Here is a 27,282-nt window from a genome sequence, read left to right as displayed (position 1 = left end):
CCATCCCAATTTTCATGCTGTGTACGATGAATCAAAGTTCTGAGTTATATGCCTGTTATATACTGTGCATTTGCCCTGGGAAATGGTCTAAGACAAAGACACTTTCTTTATAAACCTCCCATGCTTTGGCAGAGTTTCTTTAGAGAAGCTGCGCCATACTTACAGAAATATGCTGGCACTGTTTGTATGAGGGGTTTTTTTCTCTCCATCATATATGTCCAAACTGATTTATTTCTGATTTGCCAAATGCTGCTATAATACTTATTTCTAGAATAAAAAGTTATTTGCTCAATGTAATCTTGTGGGTTTTAGTTTTGGGTTTTTTCCTTCATGACGGTTTTAGTTTTGTTTTTTTTTCCTTCAATGACGGATCCCCAGTGAGGTAAAGTAAGCAGCCTTGAGAATTATCCGAAGGTCTCCTGAAAATTATTAGTCTTTTGTTTACAGTAGCACAAGCTGAGTTGGTCTACTATTGGAAGACTCCTCAAATTCCAGGTTTTGACATACTAAGGATTCTGGGATGTTTACATAATCATTTTACTGCTATTAAACATAATAGAGTAGCCTCCTTTGAAAGTTTAGTCTAAAGCAGGGGTGTCAAAGTCCCTCTTCGAGGGCCGCAATCCAGTTGGGTTTTCAGGATTTCCCCAATGAATATGCATGAGATCTATTAGCATACAATGAAAGCAGTGCATGCAAATATATCTCATGCATATTCATTGATGAAATCCTGAAAACCCAACTGAATTGCGGCCCTCGAGGAGGGGCTTTGACATATCAAACTGGAGGTCACTAAATTATCAATTCTTATACAAGTATAGGTAGTGCTCCTCTTTTTATAATATAGTGTATTGCTCTGTCTCTTAGTTCTAATTGGTTAAACTATATGCCTACAATGCATATAATATTGCTATTATGTCTATTGCTTTTAGTGTATTTAAAGCTATGTCCCCTGAACTGCTCTTGGGGGGGGACGGGACTATTATGCATTGTTAATTCTTGCATGTACTCTCACTGGTTTCCAGGTGCTGTTAGTTAACCCATGTTTGTATAATATTTGTAAAACTTAATACAAAATAATATGAATTAAAAAATGTCTGGAGGTCAGTGGCTTAATTTTGCTATGGAAAACATATTAATAGATTATCAACAGACAAAACTGAAAGTCACAAGTCCAATGAAATCACTTTTGGTTTATTTTACTGACTTCATTTCATCATCTACAAAGTAACAAAATGCAGCAAAAAGCACAATCTTACAGGAAGCTTGACACCAAGATTTAGTGCAAACATGGAACTCACGGCTGCAGAGAACCCCCAGGTTTTTAATTATTTTATTATAGTTTGTTTTTTACAGTGTACAATGTTAAATAAATGTAAAGAAAACATTTTGTAATTCAGAAACAGATCGTGTGAAAAAGATATGCAAAGTAATAACAAAATAATTTAACAGTTCAGTAGCATTTATTATTTTTTCCTCGGCTTATTTTGTTTCATTTTATTTTTCCACAGGAGGGACATAACTAAAAAAAAAAAACAAGTTCGTGCACATTTGATTTTTTTTTTTTTTTAATGAAAATAGTCAAACTTACTAAATGAAAAAAAATTAAATAAATAACCTTCGGCTGCATTTAGTTGACCATTTGCTCTGCCTTAAAAACTTGATGTCCTTTAGGTTTTAATATCTCCATAAAACAGAGCTATTTACCTGACCAAAATGTAAAGAATTTAAAAATAAAATATGTATCAAGCAATACTTTGCATTCCATTGCTCTAGAAGTAGCATACTATAAGTTTTGAGCACTCTGTAACTAATTCCCTCTTCCAATACCATCTGTGACACTGTCAACAGGAATCCCCTTGCTTACCTCCAGTCTTAGCAAATATATATGCTAGACTCCTGTAACTGCTTCAGAGCCAATTTCAGAGTTATCAAGTAATAAAAAAAAGTAAAGGAAACAAAGGAAATTGCACTGGAGAAATCAACTGCTTAGTTTCTGCATCTGCTATCTGTAATGATGGAGCCTACACACTCAAACGGCACCACCCAAATAAAACAGCTTGTGCAGTGCTAAACAGGGCACTGCTGTAAACCTGAAAACCGGGGTGAGGTTCTACTAAAGCCACTGGCAAGGTTGACATATCCGAGGACAAGAATGGCAGTTCAGTGACTACCTTGTCCAACCCTCAAGACGTTACCACATATCACTTAACAGGCTGGCACAGTTCTAACTGTTCTCTTGGGTTTCACCCTTCCTATGACTCCTCAAGCTCATCTCCTCAAATGGACATCTGGAAGCTAGAATTTGCAGCTTAATGCAGCACTCCAGAGTAATACTGGTTACAGGATTTTTTAAAAAATTATTTTACAGGGAATATGTATGCTTTCAATTGCAAAAGGAAAAATAATAAAAGGCAAAGCAAAGACAATAAAGGCAGCACAATAAAGGTCCTAGTATGACTTTGAAATCCCTTAGATGTGGAACCGAGTCATACAAAAAGCCCTTGCAATGCAAACAAGAAAAAAAAAGGGGGAAACTGACCCAAGCAGATATCCAAATAATCAATCTTTCCCCCACTTACTACTTCCTCACTTCTGTGCAACTTCACAGCTTTTAAAAAAAGCCCTAAAAATTAACCCTGTTCACAGAATGCCTCCCATTCCACTGACAATATTTAGTTTCTCTAACTGCTTATTTTTCTACCCTCAAAGATCTAGGCAAGGGAGTTTGTCCTTTTGTTGTTCTAAACCAAAGACTCTACTCTTTCGGAACAAATCGCTCCCCCACCCCCAAGATCCTTTCTTGGTGATTAGCACATCCATGCCATTAGAGGGATAAAATATCTTCCTACCACAATCACTTCAGGTCAGTGCAATTGGATATCCTGGAACCCAAATCTCTGCTCTTTTAGACTGCAACTTTCTTTCACAATGCAATTCGGCACTTACCGGCACATCCGCTTCCTTTCCTCAGTCTAGTTACCAATAGACAATGTACGGAATACCCAAAGAATTTACAACCTTCAACTACCCCAGCAACCACGTTAGAATACTTCAAACATTCATTAAACTTTCCATCTGCTCCTCTTCAGTCTGCTAGGAAGGTGATGCTAATCGCAGAAGCAATAAATTCCAAGGCACTAAAATATCCAGCAAGCATACTGGGAGAACAGACAAATATTCAAGTACATTACTTTATACAATTTTACATTCACATTTATTTATCTAATACAATGAAAATACAAAGGAAAAATAGTTAAAGTGTCTCCAATAAGTTGATATAGCTAGCTTTTTAAAAACTTTTTGTAACCCTCTATTTTCCACTTTTTTATTCTTTACTACTGTTGTCCAACAACATTTCTATATCACAGTGTTTCCACATCAAAACTGATGGCAAGTACATGTTCTCAGGGAACGTATTTTTAATTCTTTTAAAAACAATTTTAATTGCTTTAATGCTGCAGTCAAAGCTGTTAATATTCCTTTCTTAAAGCATTAATGACCTATAACGTCAAGCACTGGGCCATCACACTGCCTGTGTATCCTCACCACTTAGGCTGCAGAAACAATGCTTTTAACCATCTGAAAAACAGAACAATGGACAGCTCTTCCTGACCTGCTATAGTTAGTTCAGAGAAAGGTTAGGATGATGGGAAGAGTGTGCTGTAATGAAAATACAGCCTCATGCCTGAGCCACCCACTATCAACATGGATGGGAAAATGCTTCATTTGCTCATATTTGTCCCCAGCAAAAGTAACCAATAGCTCCACCATTCTCATCGTCTCCCCTTTCTTCTGTTCCCCATGAGTTATATGATGGGGAGGGAGTGAAACTTGCTCCCGAGGGCTGACAAATGGTTAAAAAAAGGGATAAGATTCCTCGACCTCAGGCAGATATAACCAGTTTAATGCAGCACTAATAGTACAAGGTTTCCGTTCTCCCTCCTAATGTCCTGTTCCATGTCCTACCCAGTGCTGCCACTGGGCTTTCTCTTTAGGTGGTCCGCAGATTAGAGCCTGGGGGATTACTTATAGACTTCTGCAAATTGCTGATGTTGAAATTTTGCAAGGATGAGGCGACAACAGGTGGGAATTGGCCAAGAGTCTGTTGTGGTGGGCCACTGGTTCCACTCCACTGTGCTGTGAATGGTGCTCCAGGGTAGCCATACTGCTGTGGTGGGCAAATGCCCATTGTGTAATGGCCTAAAGAGGTAGCCGATGCTGCAGGTATAGAGGTGGAGCCTCCCAGATTTGGAGGCACTGATATACACAACTGGCCTGGAAGAGAGAACTTTCTTGCCATGCCTGGGCCCTGTACAAGAGAAAAGAAAATCAGAAGAATATAAGAGAGACATGTACTAGGTGCAGTGGCTGCTGTCATTACAAATGGATTACAGGAGACCAGTGGCGTACCTAGGGTATGTGGCACCCGGGGCCCATCATTTTTTGACACCCCCCCCCCCCCCCCCCCCCTCATGTAAAATTTTTTTTTTTTTTTGCAATAACCATGAAATGGAATAAATGGTCAGAATAGAAACAGGCAGTGAAAATTTTCTTATTTTTTTTTTTTTTTTTTCCAAAGTATTTTTATTGAGAATGGCAAAAGGTCCAGACAAGCAACCATGGTCTGTACAGAAACTTATACATTATCAAAAAGAACACAGAATGAGAGTAACAGCAACAACAAGCATGAACAAGCCTCTCCCAAGAGAAAATTGCCAATGAGAGGCATAGCAATACACAACAAAAGGCCAAAACTTGGGGCAAGCAAACAAATCCCACCCCAGAACCCACAAGAATAATAAGCCGGACTAGACCCTCAGCCATATTTTATAATGAAAAAACCCCCCACAAGCAACAACACCCAGACCGCTCACCAGACACACCAATCCGCACAACAAGCACCCAAGAAACACCCAGCCACCACCCAGACAAAACTACCAGACACACCTACCCCACCAAGCCCAGACCCAACCCCCCCTCCCCAGAGAGTGCAAGCGCAAAGTGGACCGTGAAAAGGGCAGCTGCAGAAGTGGAAAGCCCCAGATAAGTAGGTTAGCTAAAGAAAGCCCACAGATAGAAGAAATCAGGATAACAGAAGTTCCAACAAATGCTCCCACAGAAAATTTTCTTTTATTGAACCTCATTTATGTAACCATTATTCCAAACATAACATAACATAAATTATGTCTGAATTGTCATGACATCAGAAGTACATATGGAGTAGTTGCAGGTGATGCTTGGGACAGTTCTGATTATGTTAGTTTGGTTTTATGTGTTTTTTTAATAGAAGGGTTTTTATTTCTTTTTTTAAGGTTTTGTAGTTTGTGGTCGAGGTCAAAAGGTTGTAGAGTTGGGGGTCAAGTGTTGCAGCTCGAATGGCTAGGAGGTTGTCGAACAGTTTTTTTCTTTTGACGTTTTTGGTTGGAGGGTGTGTGAATGGTGCGTGAGTTCTCCTATGTCTGTTTGAAGTGGATTGAATTATTTAGCTGAAGAAATTAGTTACCCCCCCCCATTCCACACACATTAATTCTCTTCCATTTTTGTTCCCATTATAAAAAAACACTGATAAGTTCCCAGGAAAAAAATACATTAAAATAAGAAGTGAAAACAAAGGCCCCTACAGATGAGAACATAACATAAGAATAGCCTAACTGGGTCACACCAATGGTCCATCATGCCCAGTAGCCCATTCTCATGGTAGCCAATAGTGCTGCCCGATTCAGAGAAAAATATTTCATTCGATCCGATTCACCCTGTTGAATCGATTTTTCGATTAGATTCACTGTTAATGACACCGCTTTTTAAGTTTAAACAAAGTATAACAATAAATTTCACAACAACAATAAATTTCACAAAGTACTTAAAAAAAAAAAAATCACATTTTTCCATTAAAGCAGTTCTGGAGACATTTGCTTGAACAGTCTTTTTTCCCAGTCCATAAGCAAGCAATATGAAAAAGATTTCCTTAATTATCTACTCAAACATTTTTGCTATTTACTTTCATTGTACCTATACTATTATTCAGTAGAAAAAATGGACTTAACTGTGCAGGAAATGAATCTCCTCATACACCCACCATATAGTGCAAAAATGTGCAAAGGTCTGTTTTTTTCTTTCGATCACTACATAGCCTAATGCCACACAAGCAGCGCTGTTACAAACATATTCTGAAGGTCAATGCTAAGGTTGACAAAGTTTCCTTCCTTGGACCAGAAGGAGATACTGACAAACCACTGGAAGAGATTCTAAAACAACTACCCAGAAATAACACCCAAAGACCCACTCAGTGTGTGAACCAGTTGAGTGGAGTGGACTAACTGGGGGTGGAAATGGGCCCAGAGTTTGCTCAGCAGAATTTCCCAGACTACCTCTTCCTCTCAACACACTGACATGCTACCACCACCACCAACACTAGGAACACCTCACCGAGTATGCCAGCAATGCTTATAAACTTTATAAAACACATTATTATATTTTCTTATAAAGCATATATTTTAACTGAACTCAGCCTTGCCATTCACAAAAATAGAAAAGTTCCCATTTCAAGCTGTCTCATGTACACTTTTCAAATCTAACATATTGTAATCACAAAACAGAAAATAAAATTATTTTTTCTACCTTTTGTTCTCTGATCAATATTCAAATCTTGTTGGTCCCAGGCTCTTGTTGTCTTGCTTGCCAGGGTCTCCTTTCTCCGTGCTAACCATCCGTCTGCCATCTCTGTTCTCCCCTTCCGTTTCCCTTCCCTCTCCCGGAGATCTGGCATCTTTCCTTTTTTTTGTCTCCATCCACAGATTCACCTTTTCTCAACTCCCCACCACCCCAGGATCCACCATCTCTCCCTTTCTGTTCCCAACTATCCTCCTATCCAGTATCTCTATCCCCCCTCCACACCATCCCCTGTTTCCAAGTTCTCTCCCTTTCTGTTCCTTCCCTCCCTAAATCCCATTATGCACCATCTCTCTCCCGCTCCTCTGTTTTTAGACCCATTATTTCTAACCCCCAAAGTCTGGCATATGCATGTATCTTTGAACCCCCCCTTCCCTCTCTCCCTCTGTGTACTTTTACACCAGGACCCCCCTCCCCCGAAGGTCTGTCCCCCCTCCGAAGGGCTACACCCCACCCCTGAAGACCTGCACCCCCCGAAGGACTTTACCTCCCACCCGAAGGTCTGTCCCCCTCTGAAGGCCTAAACCCCACCCCTGAAGGACTGCACCCCCCCCCTGAAGGCCTGCACTCCCTTGAAGGTCTGCACCCCCCCCGAAGGCCTGTCCCCCCCTTGAAGGCCTGTCCCACCCCCTTGTAGGCCTGTCCCCCCTTTAAGGCCTGCCTGCCTGCCTTTCCCCCCCTTGAAGGCCTGTCTCCCCCTTGAAGGCCTGCACCCCCCCTGAAGGCCTGCACCCCCCCTTGAAGGCCTGTCCCCCCCTTGTAGGCCTGTCCCCCCCCTTGTAGGCCTGTCCCCCCCCCCTTGTAGGCCTGTCCCCCCCTTGAAGGCCTGCCTGCCTTTCCCCCCTTGAAGGCCTGCACCCCCCTTGAAGGCCTGCACCCCCCCTTGAAGGCCTGCACCCCCCCCTTGAAGGCCTGTCCCCCCCCTTGTAGGCCTGTCCCCCCCCTTGTAGGCCTGTCCCCCCCCCCTTGTAGGCCTGTCCCCCCCTTGAAGGCCTGCCTGCCTTTCCCCCCTTGAAGGCCTGCACCCCCTTGAAGGTCTGCACCCCCCCAAAGGCCTACACCCCCCCCCGAAGGTCTGCACCCCCCCAAAGGCCTACACCCCCCCCGAAGGTCTGCACCCCCCTGAAGGCCTGCCTGCCCCCCTTGAAGGCCTGCACCCCTTGAATGTCTGCACCCCCCCCCGAAGGCCTGTCCCCCCTTGAAGGCCTGCCTGCCTGCCTGTCACCCCCTCCCCCTTGAAAGCCTGCTTGCCTGCCCGCCCGCCCCACCCTGAAGGCCTGATGCCCCGACCCACCCCGAAGGACCGCTCGCCCCCCTGGCCTCCCCGCACCACCTATGAACAGCCGCAGCAGGATCGCGAAGTCAGCGTCGGGTACCAGCCCTAAGGGGGTGTTCCCGGCCTTGCCGTTCAGTCCCCCGCCACCCCCGAAGGACCGCTCGCCCCCCTGGCCTCCCCGCACCACCTATGAACAGCCGCAGCAGGATCGCGAAGTCAGCGTCAGCGATCCCTGCTGCTTCCTGCGCCACGGTCCCGCCCCTCCTCTGACGTCAGAGGAGGGGCGGGATCGCGTCGTAGGAAGCAGCGCAGGGATGCTGACGCTGACTTCGCGATCCTGCTGCGGCTGTTCATAGGTGGTGCGGGGAGGCCAGGGGGGCGAGCGATCCTTCGGGGGTGGCGGGGGACTGAACGGCAAGGCCGGGAACACCCCCTTAGGACTGGTACCCGGGGCGGCCCGCCCCCCCCGCCCCCCCCTAGGTACGCCACTGCAGGAGACTCATACAATACAGTCCATTTAAAAAAGATGATCTGTCAGAGGATGCAATAAATAGTATATGGGTTTCCAACTATTCCAACTGGAGTGCTTAAAAATATTTAAACCAGCTAACTTTCTGACATCACTGTAAGCTTTATCCCAAGACAACTGTTCCTACTTGATCTCAGTTGAATCCTAAAGCAGTGAATTCACTCAGTTCTTGCCTCTGGCTCTAGTTATCACTTCTAGGAGGTGGATTGCCTTATAGTATAGCACAATGGCAGCCTGAATTTCTGATACCAAAAATGAATACATTCTCAGGTGCCCTGTTTCTTTTATATATACAGAAAGAGATGTATTGATATAATAATAGACAAGGGCTGCACCATGCAACTTCAAATCAGCAAAACGGTCCAGAAGGCATTTGCAACCATGTACAACCTAAGAAAAATCAGAAACTACTTCAACAAAGAACAATTCAGTCTCATGGTCCAAGCGCTAATCCAGGGCCTCCTGAACTACTGTAACAGCCTATACCTGTCATGCCCCGCCTATACCTTAAAACAATTATAAACGGTGCAAAATACAGCTCTTAGATTGATATATTCATTGAAAAAATACAATCACATTACCACTGCTTACCAAGACTCACACTGGCTCCCAATATAAGCACGCATACAATATAAATTATTTTGCACCCTCTTCAGAGCCTTAAATGGAACTGGTCTCAGCTAACTAAACAAATACCTGATCAGAAAAAAACACAACAAGACCAAGGAGAACTCAGGCTCTCTTCACCCATCCCCCAGCAAAAGGCATACAAAACAAAAAACTATATGACGAACTACTATCCATCAGAGCAGCGAAAATAGATGGCCACCTCTCCAAGCTTCTGACCAAGACGACCAACTACAAAACATTCAGGAAAGAACTGAAAACTAAACTTTTCAAAAAATTTGTCAAATGAGCTAATCAAAAACCTTATAAACCCTCCCCCAAAACCCATTGCTCATGCTAGTCTTCAATTCGTGTAAGCTCGCTTTATCTATCAACTCTGTAAGCTCCCTGGGAATGCCCAGGCCAACTCTTTTTGTAAACCACCTTGAACTAAAAGGTATTGGCGGGATAGAAAACACCAATGTAATGTATGAAGGGGCTAGCAAGAGGTCAAGCTGTAAGAAAGAAAGACTAGCAAGTGATCATGCTGTAAGAAAACAAGTCAATAGAGCAGGATGAGGTCACAGTGAGCTCCTGAGATTTGTGATGAGAGAATGAAGTCCTGAAAGCAGTGACAGGAGTACAATAAAAATTTAACAAACATAATTAGTCACTATCAAAAGCAGAAAGACAAAGTCAACAGTGCATAAGGGAATCGGAAGCACAGAGATGACCAGATTGATAACACTTGCAAAACACCTGCAGAGTACAGTAAGTTATGAGAAGTTGCTTTCATAGAAATGCAAGAAACAATGTAAAAGTTAAAGATTAAGCATTGTATAAACAAGACACGTCATAGATAGGTTAGAGAAAATTATAAAAAAAGTCAGCGCAGCAATAGAATTGAGTTAGCTCTGAGATTTAGAAACATCTCTCTGGCACAACTATATACAAAATATATTAGCTGCATACAACTTGTAATTGGCTTAATATCATTTAAATTGTTAAAAAGAGAAATTTCAATAAACTTGTGTGAGTCTTTGGTTGTCATTCTCTGTTGAGTAGGTTCTTGCAGCCTAACCTATTCACTATGTAAAGAAGAAAGGGCAACTGAGTTTGCATTCATTTTTGTCATCACAATTTTAGGCTGCTATTGTGCTATATTGAAAGACATCTCACACACAGAAAGATCTTGCTCAAAAGTATTGATTAATGCAGAATTACATTATTAGTGCTTAGTCCTCAATATGACTCAGCCAGATCCAGGCCAGAACAAAACTCCCTTCTGACTGTTTTAAAAAGCTTTCTTTAAAGTAAAGGGTAACATGGCTATTTTGTCTGGCCATGATAATATTTAGCAAAATTTACTCACCTGTAACAGACAGCAGGATTAACTGGATATACATATGCATGACATTCTATGGTGTTCTGACAGAACAGCTCTCAGGGCTCAAAACTAAATTACTATTTATTTATACAGATAATATTATTTGAATAAATTTATATAGCTTCTTCTTGGAACAACTCCACAACAAAGCAGATGACCAAGATGGATATAAATAGTTAAGCATTTACGAAATTGTTATATGTTACATCTGCATGAGCTTTGTCAAGTAATCTGTTACATCATTCTGCCACCACCACCTTTATGCCTGCCTTCTCCACTTCTACTTACTCAACATTTCCCTATCTAGTACAAGTAAAAGATATGTCTGCAGTGACCACAACACCCGTCGTAGAATACAAACCTTCAGATGTTCACAATTGTTTCAGAGTGTTATTCCTTAACACCTTAAAAGACATGACCAGTAATTTAAGAGACAACGCTCTCACTGGAAGCCAAGTAAACCTCCTTAAGACGCCTAGCACTTTCCCTTCTCCTATTTCCAATCACTACCTAGCAGCCATATTTTGCACAATCTGCAGTTTTCAGATATATTTATTTGGTGGGCCCACATCTAAGGCATTACAATAATAAAATGAGCTGTCTAATAAGAACTGGATCGCAATGTGCAATGCTACTTGTTCCAGGTAAGGTCTCAGTCTACTAATATTTCTCAGCTTTAAGTATACAGTACTCCCCGAAATTCACGGGGGTTACGTTCCAGAAACCACCACAAATTTTGAAAAACTGCAAATATGGTTTTTAGGCAGGGGATACAGGAGAGAGCAGCTGGAAAGGGCAGCCATAGTGCTGGTGAGCGAAGGAAATCACTCGCTATATGCTCCGATCGCCTATTCCTGTACTAAAGTCGGGCCTTATCAATCAGAAGCTACTTTGACACACAGCTCCTGATTGGTAAGGCATGACTTTAGTACAGGAAGAGGTGGTCTGAGCATACCGTGAATGATTTCCTTCACTTGCCGGCGCTCCGGCTGCCCTCTCCTGCCCGGTTATTCGCGGTCGGAAAATACCGCAAAAGACCGGGACCGTGAACTTGCGGGGGAGCACTGTACCTGCTGTAGGATCACCACAATTTGTTTCTCTCCACTCCATCGTCTTCAAGATAATGTCTAAAGACTTCACAGTATCTACCCATGGAACATTTCCACTACCTAACAACTATTAGAATCACAGAAACATGATGGCAGATAAAGGCCAAATGGCCCACCTAGTCTGCCCATCCACAGTAACCATTATCTCTTTCTTTCTCCGAGAGATCCCACTTGCCTATCCCAGGACCTTTTGAATTCAAACACAGTCTCTGTCTCCAACACCTCTTCTGGGAGACTTTTCCATGCATCTATCACCCTTTCTGTAAAAAAGTATTTCTTAGATTACTCCGGAGCCTATCACCTCTTAACTTCATCCTATGCCCTCTCATTGCAGTTTCCTTTCAAAGGAAGACTCGACTCATGCACATTTACATTACATAGGTATTTAAACGTCTCTAACATATCTCCCCTCTCCTGCCTTTCCTCCAAAGTATACAAATTGAGATCTTTAAGTCTGTCCCCATACACCTTATGATGAAGACCTTATATCAGTTTAGTAGCCTTTCGCTGGACCGACTCCATCCTTTTTATATCTTTTTGAAGGTGCGACCTCCAGAATTGTACACAATATTCTAAATGAGGTCTCACCAAAAATCTTATACAGGAGCATGAATGCCTCCTTTTTCCTACTGGCCATTCCTCTCCCTATGCAACCTAGCATCCTTCTAGCTTTTGCTGTCACCTTTTCAATCTGTTTGGCTACCTTAAGATCATCACATACAATCACACCCAAGTCCTGCTCTTCTGTTGTGCACATAAGTTCTTCACCCTCTAAACTGTACATTTCCCTCGGGTTTTTGCAGCCCAAATGCATAACCTTGCATTTCTTAGCATTAAATTTTTGCTGCCAAATTTCAGACCATTGTTCAAGCTTCGCCAGGTCTATCTTCATGTTATTCACACCATCCGGCATGTCTACTCTTTTGCAGATTTTGGCATCATCTGCAAAGAGGCAAATCTTACCCGACAACGCTTCAGCAATATCGTTTATAAAAAAAAAAATTAAAAAGAACAGGCCCAAGAACAGAACCTTGAGGCACACCAATGGTAACATCCTTTTCCTCAGAGCAATCTCCAATGACCACTACCCTCTGTCGCCTTCCACTCAACCAGTTCTTGACCCAGCCCATCACTTTGGGGCCCATCCTGAGGGTACTCAGTTTATTTATTAGACGTCTGTGTAGAACACTGTCAAAGGCTTTGCTAAAATCTAAATACACCACATCTATTATCTATTCCCACTATTCCACTACCTAACAACTATTACCAGTGCACCAAATAAATTATTTTGTATAAATGTATCACTGGAGAGAAAAAGAGACTTCAGCAACCATTATAAAAGACAAAAAACATGTCATTCAAATAAAGGGTCAAGTGTTAAATCATTAGTCTCACAAAAAAAAAACTCTCCTGGTATGTTAAGATAGATTGTGAGCCCATCGGGACACATAGGGAAAATACTTGAGTACCTGATTATAAAACCGTTAGATAACCTTGATAGGCGATATATAAAAAAACAACACCTAATAAAACACCTAATCCATCCATAAGCTGGAACTTGTGCAATTTCACAACTATTTTCATAAAAACTAATAATGTGCAAATATCCTCATGATCAAATAATTACAGAACTTTCATATGCAAAAGGGCACTTAGCTTTCTGTTCCCATCGGGGATTGCCTCAATTTCACTCAACCTCTGTTGGCTTCCTCTGGGGTACATATTCAACTTGCCCATAAAAATATAATTTGCTCTGATCTATAAATCAAAAATGATGCAATTAAACTTTGCCAAACAAATGTGAAACAAAGCCAAATCATTAATTCAAAATGGCACTTACTTTCAGATCGCCATTCATAAGAGAATGCAAAATGGCCATTGTAATGTCAGACGCTAAATACTAAATGAAGGCATTCCAGATTGCCGAAACTGGGATCCTAGTTGGGACCTCAGCTTTTTAACTGTATTGAGACTTTTATATTAATAAATATCACTGTTGGTTGATTTCAACATCTTACTTGCCTTTTTTGCTTGTTTGCTAGTTTGAGGCAAGTGCTCTTCTCTTTTATTTATTTCTTCCATTTGTGCGTCGCACAGACCTATACAATTTCTAGGCGACAATACAGAGGAAGGGGTGATAAGAGAGTAGAGAGGACTATGGAAAGCAGAAAGGAGTGGAGAGGAGAGAAGCATGTAGAATATTTCATATAAATTCCTAACTTTAGAGAGGAGCACCATCTATGTAAATTATATCTAAATGAATTAAATTAATATGCAAAAAGGAATAGAAGGGAGGAACCGTTAAACACTAAACTAAACCTTAAGTTTGTATACCGCATCATCTCCATTAAGATAGAGCTCGGCATGGTTTACAGGTAAATTCAATAAAAGTGAGAAGGACACAATAAGAAATTAGAGGTTATGAAGAGGATAGCTAGCTTTACATTTTAAATAGATAGCTTTACAATTTGGAGAAAAGCCAGGTTTTCAGATGCTTTCAGAATAATTGGAATGAGCCTAGGTTAAACAGCGGGGCAGGGAGGTTATTCCAAAGCTCGGTGAATTTGAAGAAAAGGGATTTCCCTAATTTACCTGCATACATGACACTTTTTAGCGAGGGGAAAGATAGTTTGAGTTTGTGGGCGGATCTGGTAGTGTCGGGTCTCGAAGAATTCCAGGATACTGGAATTAGGGGAGGAAGAATGCCATGTAGGATTTTGAATATTAGGCAGGTACATTTAAAGTGAATCCTAGAAATCATCGGAAGCCAGTGAAGTTTTGACAGAAGCAGGGGAATATGATCGAATTTGCTTTTTGCGAAGATCAGCCTAGCCGCAGTGTTCTGGATCTGCTGAAGTCTTTGAAGATTTTTCTTTGTTAGACTAGATAGATGGAGTTACAATAGCCCAGTCTGGAAAGAATGATTGATTGTATAAGGACAGCAAAATGTTGTTGGCTGAAGCAGGATCTCACTTTCCTCAACATGTGAAGACTAAAAAAAACATTTTTTTTTACCAGAGTTGAGATGATCATTAAAGGAAAGTGTAGTGTCAATAATGATGCCCAAAACTTTGCTTGAGAATTCGATCTGAAATGTGGGACCAGAAGGTAGTGGAATGAGCGTGGGTAATTGATCTAATTTTGGGCCAAGCCAGAGTAGCTTTGTTTTGGACTCATTCAGCTTCATTTGTACAGTGAGAGCCCAGGATTGGAGTTTCGTTATGTAAGCTGTTATATAGAATTCAGGGAAATTCAATTAATAAAATAAAAAGAATAGGGGTAAAAACAATGGAATAAAATTTAAAATAATTCATAAACTGGAAAAAAAAATCAAATAAGTCTGACAGAAGTCCAATTTCCTGAAGCAGCTCTGTTGCCTCAGCATATTTTAAGTAATCCCAATGGCAAAAGTCCAGATGAGACAGATATCAGCTCAGGCTTTCCAGCTGCTGCAGCCCCAACTCATCGCTTCAAGGCAGAAGATGCACAGAGATAGAACAATCCAGCGCCAAGCTGCATTGCTCTTGGTGGGCGGTGGATGCTCATGGGTAGCTCCCGAAGAATACAGCACTTTGCCTCTATCGGTTGGCAACCGGGAAGAGTCCATAGCAAGGCCCCACTCCACGGATCCAGAGACACCACCAGCTACTCCTCAATGAAAGAGCAGATGCCGCCCCATCCTAGGCAATAACCAGCAGTGATCAACCATGCCTCCTCTGGTCCAGCAATGATCTCCCCGCAACGATCTCCATTCACTACACGCAGGTAGGAAGGGCCTCTGCTGAAAATTAACCATTCCAGACATTTAGGTTAGTAGACAGTTATGCTGTAATTCTATAACTGTCAAACTCCTTCTATCCAAGATGTTTTCTGACTCGCCCGAGTGAAAATTAAAAGAAAAAAGTACAGAAACCTGTAAAACTATGAATAAGGTAGATGAGAGGAACAAAATAAAGTAGAAACCAACAAAATAAAACTAAATATAACTAAAAACTTAAAAATATAAGAGAGAGACACTGAAGCCCAGTGTCAGGCAACATTCTAGAATGTTTCTGTTTTGCTTGTTAAATACTAAATGACATCAGATATGAAAATATACAGCAGGGGTGTGTGTTTGTGCTTAAAGGGATACCACTCCATCTATCATATAATTCTTCACGCTCATATTATGAGATCATTCTTCTGTCTTAAATATCAAAAAACAAGATGATAAATAGGTATAACAGCACACACTATCTTCAAACGCAAGTCTTCAGTATTGCAAAAAACCCATGTTAAATTTAAAGAAAAACTCTCCAGTTTTGGTTCATCGGTTTTTGGGTGATAAACTTATGTATGTTTTGTGAATGATGGTTATGAGTTCAGATGACACCACTTTCATTTTTTCTGCTGAACAAGCAGATGATTTACTCAAAACTCCTGAGTTTAGTTTTAACAACACAAGATGTAATTTTGATTAATTTCCATGATTTCAGCTTGATTATGGTCCTGGACTGGATGGACTAGTTGGATATCGTCCGCATAGGCATAAACTGTGAATCCAACAGATTGAGAAATGGTTAACAAAGGTGCAAGAAACAAATTAAACAACATGGGTGAAAGAATGGATCCTTGCGGAACCCCTAAGTCTTGGAAATATGGCTTTGAGGAAGTTTTGAAAATGAACTTGATATTGTCTGTCAGAGAAGTATTAGATGAACTATTTAAGAACAACTCCTGAAATTTCTAACACCTCAAGACGATTTAAGAGAATTATATGATCTATTGTATCGAAGGCTGCCTTTAAATCTAGTGAAATCAAGAGAACCAATTTTCTCTGATCCAAATAATTTCTGATCGTTGTGACTAAGCCCAAGAAGGAAAGCTCTGTTGAGTAATGTGGTCTAAAACCTGGTTGGGGTGTATGGCATTTGTTTGCTCGAGAAAAGGTGTCAACTGATTAAAAACAATCTTTTCTGTTAACTTAGCAAGATAAGGGATATTAGCAATAGGGCAGTCATCACAGTTTCCAGAAGTGAGTTTTGGGGATGGGTCTGATTCTTACTAATTTCCAATGGTTTGGCATAACACCAATAGAGAGGCTATTTCCAATCATAGTTTGAATGAAAGGGCCAAAAATGGAGAAGTAGTTTTTTATCAGGAAGAGTGGTAAAGAATGTCCTGGGATTCCTGAGTTATTGATGGAGTGCATTGTTTTTTTTATTTTGAGGAGAGAGAGTGTACTAAAGTTAGAGAATATGCTGAAAGAGATGGAAAGCACAGTTACTTACCGCAACAGGTGTTATCCAGGGACAGCAGGCATATATTCTCACATGTGGGTGACGTCATCTACGGAGCCCCGATGCGGAAGCATTTTCAAGCAAACTTGATTGAAGATTTAAGTTTGCTCTGCTGCTCCACGCATGCGTGCCTTCCTGCTCCACTAGGGGGTGCATCCCCTCGTGGTCTCCAGTTCACTTAACTAGCAAAGAAGCCAACCTCGGGGAGGTGGGCGGGTTGTGAGAATATATGCCTGCTGTCCCTGGATAACATTCTCACATGTGGGTGACCTCCAAGCTAACTGAAAAGGGATGAAGGGAAGTTGGCAATTTAAGCAAATAGATTTCGCAAAACTGATTGGCCGAACCGGCCATCGCTCCTGGACAGTGAGACCAGACAGTAGTGGGAGGTGAAAGTATGAACCGAAGACCACGTGGCAGCCTTGCAGATTTCCTCGATAGGTGTGGACCTGAGGAACGCTAAGGAGGCTGCCATCGCTCGGACCTTGTGTCCCGTTACTCGACCATGCAGCGCTAGACCAGCCTGAGCGTAGCAGAAGGAGATGCAATCGGCCAACCAGTTGGACAAGGTGCGCTTGGAAACTGGGTGACCTAACCGGTTTGGGTCGAAGGACAAAAACAATTGTGGGACTTTCCGGTGTGGTTGAGTGCGTTGGAGGTAGAAGGCCAACGCTCTCTTACAGTCAAGAGTGTGGAGCGCCACCTCTCCGGGATGAGAGTGGGGCTTGGGAAAAAACACAGGCAAGACAATGGACTGATTGAGGTGAAAATCAGACACTACTTTAGGCAAGAACTTTGGATGAGTGCGGAGTACCACCTTGTCGTGATGGAATACCATGAAGGGTGGGTCCGCTACCAGAGCCTGTAACTCACTAACCCGCCGAGCGGAAGTGAGCGCAAGCAGGAAAATTACCTTCCAAGTGAGGAATTTTGGATGGCATTTGTCTAGGAGCTCAAATGGAGGTTTCATTAGTTGAGCCAGAACCACGTTGAGGTCCCAAACTACCGGAGGAGGTTTGAGAGGAGGGTGGACATTCAGGAGACCCTTCATGAAGCGAGAGACTAAGGGATGGAGCGAGAGGGCTTTCCCTTCCAGGGGCTGGTGAAAGGCCGCAATCGCACTGAGGTGTACTCGAATGGAGTTGGTCTTTAGGCCGGAGTGAGATAATTGAAGTAAATAGTCAAGGACCAGGGGGACGGGGACCGACACCGGGTCCTGGCTGTGGGAGGAGCACCAGGTTGAGAATCTGGTCCACTTTTGGGAGTAGCAGGTTCTCGTCGAGGTCTTTCTAGAGGCCTCCAATATCTCCTTGACTGATTGAGACACGGGGAGAGAAGTCAGGGGGAAAGAAACCAAGCATTCAGATGAAGAGATTGAAGATTGGGATGTAACAGCGAACCCTGACCCTGTGATTGTAGAGAGGGAAACCGAGGCAGAGGCAGTGGATCTCTGACACTGAGTTGAAGTAGGAGGGAAAACCAAGGCTGGCGTGGCCAGCGAGGAGCAATCAGGATCAGGGTGGCTTGTACTGTTTTCAGGTGGACAAGCGTCCGCAGGATCAGAGGAAATGGTGGGAACGCGTACAGGAACCTTCCCTCCCAGTCAAGGAGGAAGGCGTCGGCCTCGAGCCGGTCCGGGGAGTACATCCGGGAGCAGAAGAGAGGCAGTTTGTGATTGTGGGGGGATGCGAACAGATCTATTTGAGGCGTCCCCCACTGTTCGAACATCTGTCGTAAGGTTTGAGAGTGCAGTGACCACTCGTGTGGCTGGAGGAGGCGGCTGAGTCTGTCCGCCAGACAGTTTTGTTCTCCTTGTATGTACACCGCTCGAAGGAAGGTGTTGTTGGAGATTGCCCATTTCCAGAGGCGCAGAGCTTCCCGACAGAGGGGCCAAGAACCTGTTCCCCCTTGTTTGTTTACGTAGTACATTGCTACCTGGTTGTCGGTTCGGATGAGAACCACCCGGTCGTGGAGCAGATGTTGAAAAGCTACAGCTGCGAGATAGATGGCCCGAAGTTCTAGCACGTTGATGTGGCAGCGACGGTCCTCTGCTGACCACATCCCTTGAGTGCGTAGGCCATCCAGATGGGCTCCCCAAGCGTACTCCGATGAGTCCGTGGTGAGCACCTTGTTGTGTGGGGGGGCGAGGAAGAGCAAACCTTTGGAAAGATTTGAAGAGTCGGCCCACCAGCGGAGCGATCGTTGCAAGGAAGGCATCACTGTCACGGGGCGATCGATCGAGTCCAGGTCTTGACGCCATTGAGAGGCTAGATTCCATTGAGGGATTCTCAGGTGGAGATGGGCGAATGGTGTGACGTGGACGGTGGAGGCCATGTGGCCCAGAAGAGTCATCATCTGCCGAGCTGATATCGAGGGTAGCATTGAGATCCTTCGACTCAGATTTACTAACGCCTCTAGACGTGGAAGGGGGAGGAAGGAACGGAGGCGAACCGTGTCCAGCGTGGCCCCGATGAACTGCAAGGACTGCGAGGGGCTCAGTTGGGATTTTGGGAAGTTTACCTCGAACCCCAGACTCTGTAGGTAGATAATAGTCTGTTGGGTCGCTGAGATAACCCCTTCCCTGGACGGGGCTTTGATCAGCCAGTCGTCCAGGTAGGGGAATACCTGGAGGCCCTGGGAGCGTAAGGCAGCTGCGACCACCACGAGGCACTTGGTGAAGACCCGGGGTGACAATGCTAGGCCGAAGGGGAGGACTCGGTATTGTAGGTGCAGGTCCTCTACTTGGAAACGCAAGAACTTGCGGTGAGCGGGGTGCACTGGAACATGTGTGTACGCCTCCTTCAGATCGAGGGAGCAGAGCCAATTGCCTTTTTCGATCAGGGGGTAGAGAGTCGGTAGGGAAAGCATCCGAAATTTTTCCCGTACCAGAAATTTGTTGAGTCGTTTCAAGTCTAGTATTGGGCGTAAGTCTCCCGTCTTCTTCAGTACCAGGAAGTAACGGGAGTAGAAGCCCTTCCCCCGTTGGTCGGGGGGAACCTCCTCCACTGCTCGCAGGCGAAGCAGATCTCGAGCTTCTGAGAGGAGTAGCGGTAGCAGCGTTCGGTTGGGAGGGCACTTCCCTGGGGGGCTGTCTGGGAGAATGGCTCGAAAGTTGAGAGAGTATACTGATGAGATCACGCCAAGGTCCCATGCATCCGACGTGAGTTGTTCCCAGTGAGGGTAAAAAGCTCTGAGGCGGCCCCCGATAGGCAGGGAGCCTGGAACTCTGGCGGAGGGGGTCAACCCCCTTCCGCGTATCCTGTCAAAAGGACGGGGATGGTTTGGTAATTGCAGGCGGTTGGGATTTGGGTGGGGCCCGGTGGTGGGTTTGCGGACGCCTGGGCGGAGGCCGGGAGAAAGCAGGAGTGGATTTTTGCGGGTAGCGGCGCGGAGGGGCCCTGAATGGCCTGGACGCGGGCGGTTTTGGCTTTTGCCGGACAAGGGAGGCAAATGAGCGTTCATGTTCAGAGTGGCGTTTTGTAGCCGCCTCGATAGTGTCGTCAAACAACTCTTTTCCCACGCAGGGGAGGTTAGCCAACCGGTCCTGTAAGTTGGGGTCCATGTCGACCAGGCGCAGCCAAGCTAGTTGGCGCATGGCGATAGCAAAGGCTGCCTCTCTGGAGGAGAGTTCGAAGCCATCGTAGGCCGCGTGGAATAGATGGAGGCGTAGGTTGGAGAGGGACTCTACAAGCAGGCTAAACGCTCCTTGGCGAGAGGCTGGTAGGTCAGTCTCAAAGGCTCTCAGTAGTCCGATGAGGTGTTTGAGGTAGGATGTGAAGGTGAAAGTGTAGCTTTGCACCCTAGAGGCCATCATCGCATTTTGATAAAGTCTCCTGCCGAACTTGTCCAGGGTTCGGCCTTCCCGACCTGGGGGGACCGTGGCTGAGACCCGGGAGGGGTGCGCCTTTTTCAGGGACGATTCTACCAACAGCGACTGGTGGGAGAGCTGTGGTTGTTCAAACCCCGGGTAGGGTACCGTTCGGTACTTGGCCTCCATTTTGGAGGGGACGGCTGTGACCTTATAGGGGATCTCCAGGTTCCTGAAGAAAGCCTGTTGGAGTACCGGATTAGGCGGTAAGCGAAGGGACTCTCTGGGCAGTGATGGCATGTCCAGCTCCGCTAGGTACTCCTTTGAGTATCTGGAGTCGGACTGGAGGTCTAAGTCCAAAGCGTGGCCCATGTCCTGGACAAAGCGAGTGAAGGATGGGCGGGATGTTCCCGAGGCCCCGTGTGGGGTCGGTGAACGAGACATCCGTCGGGTGGAGAAGGACGGGGAGGCTTCCCTCGAGTATCGAGGTTCCCGCTCCGATCCACGTTCCGAGACCGGGGAAGCACTGTGAAAGTGTTCCGGGGTCGTGGTTCTCCGACGTCTCGAGGAGCCCCTCGGAGACGATGCCGGGGTTCGGGGTACCGATCGATGTCAAATCGGTGACCTCGACCCGGACTCCCTCGGTGAAAGCCTGACACCTCGGATCGGAGCCCCGGTCCGAGGGGGAGTTCGGAGGATGCGCGGGTTGGAGAGTGATAACTCCGCCACCCTGAGCGGTCCCGTACGAGGTGTAGGGGAACGGCCTCGTAGAGTGGGGGAACTCCGGGCCTTCTTGGAGGTACGGCGGTTCGAGGTTTCTGTCGGTTTAGCACAACGTTTTGCCCTGTGGCGGTCTGTGGAGGGAGAGCGCCTCGGCGAGGAGTCAGAGGAGGATGAGATGCGGCGAAGCTTGCGCACTTTTCCCCGAGGTGGCTCAACGCGAGGCTCAGGCTGGTCTGGCACATGCGGGGTCGAGGCCGGTTGTAGATGGGCCATTGCAGCGGACAGCTCCGACGAGATCATTGCTCGGAGTAGGTCCTGGAAGACAGGCACGGACAGCATTGAAGGCATGTCCACTGCCTCGGTGCACTCCACCGGGGGCAACCTCGTATCAGAGTATTCCCGTGTGGTGGAGACACGGCCCGAAGGCTTGGAGGGCTTCGCCACGGCTGTAAGCATGGGGCTTCCGCCATGCGTCGCCGGTGTCCCCGAGGTTGGTTTCTTTGCTGGTAAAGAACCTGAAGAGGGAAGAGGGGACTTACCCGGAGCCGAGGTTTTCTGTTGTCCCGAGGACTTCGGAGTCGAGTCTCGAGGCGATGCCGAGGTATTCGGGGTCGAGGTCAAGGCCGGGGCCGACCTCGAGGCCGAGGTAGAGGGTTGGTCTGGGGCGAAAAGATCCGCCATGCGGGCTTTCCTTCGACGGAGGGCCCGGTTCTGGAAAGTAGCGCACTGGGGGCAGGAGTCGGTTGGATGAGCGGCCCCCAGGCAAAGGATGCACCGGCAATGTGGGTCTGTGATGGAAAGAAGCCGCTCGCACCGGGTGCACTTTTTAAAGCCGGTCAAAGGCCAGGATATAGAATCGAAAGTGGCCGCGGCTCAAGTAGCCACGCGGCCCCGGAAGCCTCCGGGTCGTCAAAAACGAAGCAGGAATCAAGTTGAGAAAGAAAAATTCGCGCACAGCGACTTAATCGAGAAAAAACAAGAAAAATCGCGGTGCTAGAAGGCAGTTGGGGCAGAGCCTGAAAAAACACGACTTCTAGGCTCAGCGGAAAATTTTGAACTGGAGAACATGAGGGGATGCACCCCCTAGTGGAGCAGGAAGGCACGCATGCGTGGAGTAGCAGAGCAAACTTAAATCTTCAATCAAGTTTGCTTGAAAATGCTTCCGCATCGGGGCTCCGTAGATGACGTCACCCACATGTGAGAATATCATGCCTGTCCTGGGATAATGAGAATTATCTGATAAGAGTAGTAGGGGGCACAGAATTAGTAGGAATTAGAGTATTACATATGGTGGTGATTTTATTTGAGAAGTAGTTAGCCAAATCCTGTGCTGAAAGATTAGTAACGGATATGGATGAGTTATTATTTCCTTTTGTAGTAAGTGATTTTACTATGGCATACAAGGCTGAAGAGTGTTTGGCTGCAGTGATTTTTTTGTTATAGTATATTTTTTTGTTTTCCTGAATTTGCTTTTTAAAGAATGTGGCTTTGTCTGTATAGTGGTGGAATAAAGTAGATGTACGATGATGATGCCAGGGTCTATTGAGAGCACAAACCTGGCATCCAGAACTAGTACCGGTGTGAACCAAGGCTCTTTTTTCATTATATTACTGGACAAATTTTGATGAATGGGGCTAAATCATCTAAGAGCTTTTGAATTGCCTTTACCCATGAATCTATCTGTGTGTCTATTAATAGCGTTTGAAACTTCGTAATGTTGAGGTCAAGATAATCTATTATGGATCCATGATTTAATTTACTAAAGCCCCTGAAACTAGTTTGGGTACTTGAGGATTTGCAAGAAGGGATAAGACTGGTTAAGTTGAATACAATGAGAGAATGATCTGTCTAAGGAAGCTGGAGGATCTCAGATAATAGTATTTCTTGTTTCAGGGCATTTGCAAAGAAGACCATGTCAAGGGTATGTCCGACTGTGTGTGTCGGACCTGAGAGAAGAGGGGAAAGAGACAGATCTGTGGTGAAAGTTAGGAAATCAGAGGTCAGGAGATTATTAACCTCATCAATAGTATTTCTCCTTGCAAGTTGGTTTATATAGGAACGACGTCTAGACTGTTAAAATCCGAATGCTGGAGCATTAATCTAATATTAAGCATGCCATCATCAAGGAACCTCTAATTCAACATTGTATTAATATGAATCTCTCTTTTGAAGATCTTTGATGCTATATTGTCGATAAAGAGCCTGTAAATGAACGAAGAGGGGATCGGATAAGGAAGCTAGAACAAGGTGAAGCCTAATGGATATTTAAACTACATAATATGCTCTCTCCAGCGATACTGGCGTGTATCTAGATGTAGACAAAAGCCAATCACCGAGATGTTGTAAAAGGCAAGAATAGCTTTACTGTTTTGGAATAAAATGGTATAGAAATTTAAAAAATAAATAAACAGCAGAATATCAGGCAGGCCCAATCCCCCCAACCTTCAGCCATCCCTCATGGTGGAAAGCTTTACCTAGAACCATGTGGTTTAACGTCTTACTTGGACTGGAGTATTTCTTTAAATGTAACACTTTTTGAGACATTGAAGACTTGCGTTTGAAGACATTGTGTGCTGTTATACATATTTATCATCTTGTTTTTTGACGTTTAAGAATCTCTTCTGATGTGTTTCCATTTAAATTATTTTTGTGCTTTTCATTTTAGATGAGTTAGTTTTGGCAGAAGAGTGATCTCATAATATGAAAGTGAAGAAATTATATGATAGATGGAGTGGTATCCCTTTAAGCAAAAACACCCATTTGTAATATATACACACACACACACACATATATATATATATATATATGTACACACACACATATACATACACACACACATACATATATATATATGTGTGTGTGTGTATATATTACAAAAGGGTGTTTGTGCTTAAAGGGATACCACTCCATCTATCATATAATTTCTTCACTTTCATATTATGAGATCACTCTTCTGCCAAAACTAACTCATCTAAAATGAAAAGCACAAAAATAATTTAAATGGAAACACATCAGAAGAGATTCTTAAACATACACACACATCTACACACACACATCTAATATAATAAAACGCTAGCCGCGCATGCGCACTCCCATCTGCGTGTTCCGTTTTCCGTGCGCTATAGGGCCCCACAGGTAGGAATGCGCATGCGTGCGGAGGCTGTCGGCCGCGGCGGGTCTTGCCGTCTGAAGGATAAAGCCAAGAAGCAAAAAATGCTCCCTCCGTCCCTTCCTGTAAGTTTGCCGCCGCCGTTCCTTCATGTTTTCACACTCGCGCACCTGCTCCCTCCGTCCCTTCATGTAAGTTTGCCACCGCCGTTCCTTCATGTTTTCACACTCGCACACCACTGCTCCCTTAATGTCTTTGCTTTCAGATTCCATTTCCCTCCGTCCCTTCCTGTAAGTTTGCCGCCGCCTCCGCTGCCCTTCCTTCATGTTTACACACTCGCGCACCTGCTCCCTCCTTCCCTTCCTGTAAGTTTGCCACCTCCGCCGCCGTTCCTTCATGTTTTAACAATAGCGCACCACTGCTCCCTTTATGTCTTTTCGGACGCAGCAGCGGCTCCTCTCACGATGGGATCGTGAGAGGAGCCGCCGCGGCAACTTTAAACTTAATAATAATTATGCCAATGTTTTACTGTTTTAAGTTCTGCCTTGCTCCCTGATCCTTTAATGCCAGCAAGTTTACTCCTACACTTTCCGTCGGGGTTAGAGCATTCACGTTCTACGGTTTCCATAACAATTTTCCGTTGTGTGCACGTTTGGTGCGCGTAACTTCACTTTTAATCGAGTGTCCAGTGGCGGTTTATCTTCCACAAGTCACTCTGTGCCTATTTACTACTTTGCCGATTTTATACTCCATACTCTGCCGGTTTAATTCAAATTCAGATTGTTTGTATGCATAGTTAGGAAGGGGAGGACATTTTACAATACAATACTGTCATTTACAATGTTTCAGAATAATCTCACAAAAATAATATATTTTTCCAGTCACTTTGGGTTTTTAAATTGCACCTATATACCCCAGAGGCAAACAGATCTCCTGGACAAATGGGAAATCAAAAAATTTCTTAACCCATTACATGCAACAACAAATAGGAAAAATAGAAAAACTTATAATAAATCAACCATACAATGATATTAAAGTTCTCAATAAATTGATTTAACTCTTAAGTCTGCACATATATTCTAGCACCCGTTAATCTAATGGGCTTAAACACTAGTATGTATGTATATATGTGTGTATGTGTGTGTATATATATATATATATATATATATATATATATATATATATATATATATATAAATAATATATATATATATACACTAGTCATTAAGCCCGTTACATTAACGGGTGCTAGAATATATGTCTGTCTGTCTTTCTTTATTTCTGTCTCTCTCTCCCTCCCGCTATCTTTCTTTCTGTCTGTCTCTCTCCCTGGCCCCCTTTGTCTGTCTGTCTTTCTGTCTCTCCCTGCCCCTATGTCTTTCTTCTTTTCTTTCTGTCTCCCTTCCTTCCGCTGTCTGTCTTTCTTTCTATCTCTCTGTCTCTCTCCCTGCCTCCTATGCAGCAGCATTTCTCTCCCCCTCCCCCCCCCACTTCCCTGTGCAGCCACAGCAGCATTCCCTCCCTCCACACCACTTCCCTGTGCAGCAGCAGCATTTTCCCTTCCCCCCCCCTTTCCCTTCTCACGGTCTAGCCAGCTTCTTTAGTCCATTGCCGCCCCCCCTTCCCTTTCCTTCCCGCGGTCCCGACAAACCTGCCGACTTCAGCCTGCAACACTCTGCACACTGCTTCGGGGCCTTCTACTGCCCTGATTTACTCTGCCGCATCTCTGATGATGTCATCAGAGACATGGCAGAGTAAATCAGGGCAGTAGAAGGGCCCGAAGCAGCGTGTGCAGAGTACTGCAGGCTGCTGGAGTAGGCAGGTTTGGAGTCGGGACCACGGGAAGGGGGAGGTGCGGCAAGACGTCGGGAGAACTGAGTTACCGAAGAGCAGGGAGTCCAGCAATGGCGACCAGTGCTGCGAGTGTAGGTAGGAGCTGGGGACTCTCGCATGCGCACTCCTGCTTGGCCACGGACCTACAGAACATGGAACAGGGAACAAAGAACACGAAAGTAGGAGTGCGCATGCGTGGCTAGCGTTTTATTATATAGGATGTGTATGTGTATGTGTATATATATATATATATATATATATATATATATATACACACACACATATACATATACACACACTAGTGTTTAAGCCTGTTACAATACCTGGTATTAGAGTAGATGTCTGTTTTTTGTTTTGGTTTTTTTTTATTTGTCTCTCTCTCTCCCTGGACACTGTCTGTCTGTCATTCTTTGTGTCTGTGTCTCTCCCTGGTCCCGTCTGTGCGTCTTTCTTTCTGTCTGTCTCCCTAGCCCCCCTGCTTGCCAAAGCAGCCCCCTTTCCCTCTCCCCCTGTTGTGCAATGCCTGCCTGCTTCATGGCTCCCTTCTGTTCCTCCCCCCCCGATTGCTGTATGCCCCCAGCACACCCCTCCCCCCAAAGCAGCCCCCTTTTCCTCTCCCTCTGGCCCCCGGTTGTGCCATGCCTGCCTGCTCCGTGGCCCCCTTCTGTTCCCCCCCCCATGATTGCTGTCTGCCCCCAGCACAACTCTCTCCCAAAGCAGCCCCTTTCCCTCTCCCCCTGTTGTGCAATGCCTGCCTGCTTCGTGGACCCCCTTCTGTTCCTCCCCCCTCCCCCCCCGATTGCACCCAGTACATCTCTCCCCCCAAAGCAGCCCCCTTTCACTCTCCCGATGGCCCCCTGTTGAGCCATGCCTGCCTGCTTGCTCCGTGGCCCCTTTCTGTTCCCCCCGACGATTGCTGTCTGCCTCCAGCACAACCTTTCCCTCTCCCCC

At 44.9% G+C, this 27,282-nt stretch overlaps 1 protein-coding gene across 1 annotated transcript in view; it reads right to left on the bottom strand.

Moving 5' to 3' along the window:
- Positions 1-1,173: 1,173 nt before the first annotated feature.
- The window catches only part of WNK1 (WNK lysine deficient protein kinase 1), a 538,182-nt gene continuing 512,073 nt past the window's right edge, over positions 1,174-27,282 (bottom strand). Inside the window, 1 exon segment of the mRNA XM_033953429.1 lies at positions 1,174-4,312. Within this exon segment, the coding sequence (XP_033809320.1) occupies positions 3,995-4,312 (318 nt within the window). The 3' untranslated portion in view covers positions 1,174-3,994.

The sequence above is a fragment of the Geotrypetes seraphini genome, chromosome 7, assembly GCF_902459505.1.
Source record: "Geotrypetes seraphini chromosome 7, aGeoSer1.1, whole genome shotgun sequence".
NCBI lineage: Eukaryota > Metazoa > Chordata > Amphibia > Gymnophiona > Dermophiidae > Geotrypetes > Geotrypetes seraphini.
The sequence above is the reverse complement of the archived record's forward strand: the minus strand, read 5'-3'. Positions and strand labels throughout refer to the sequence as shown.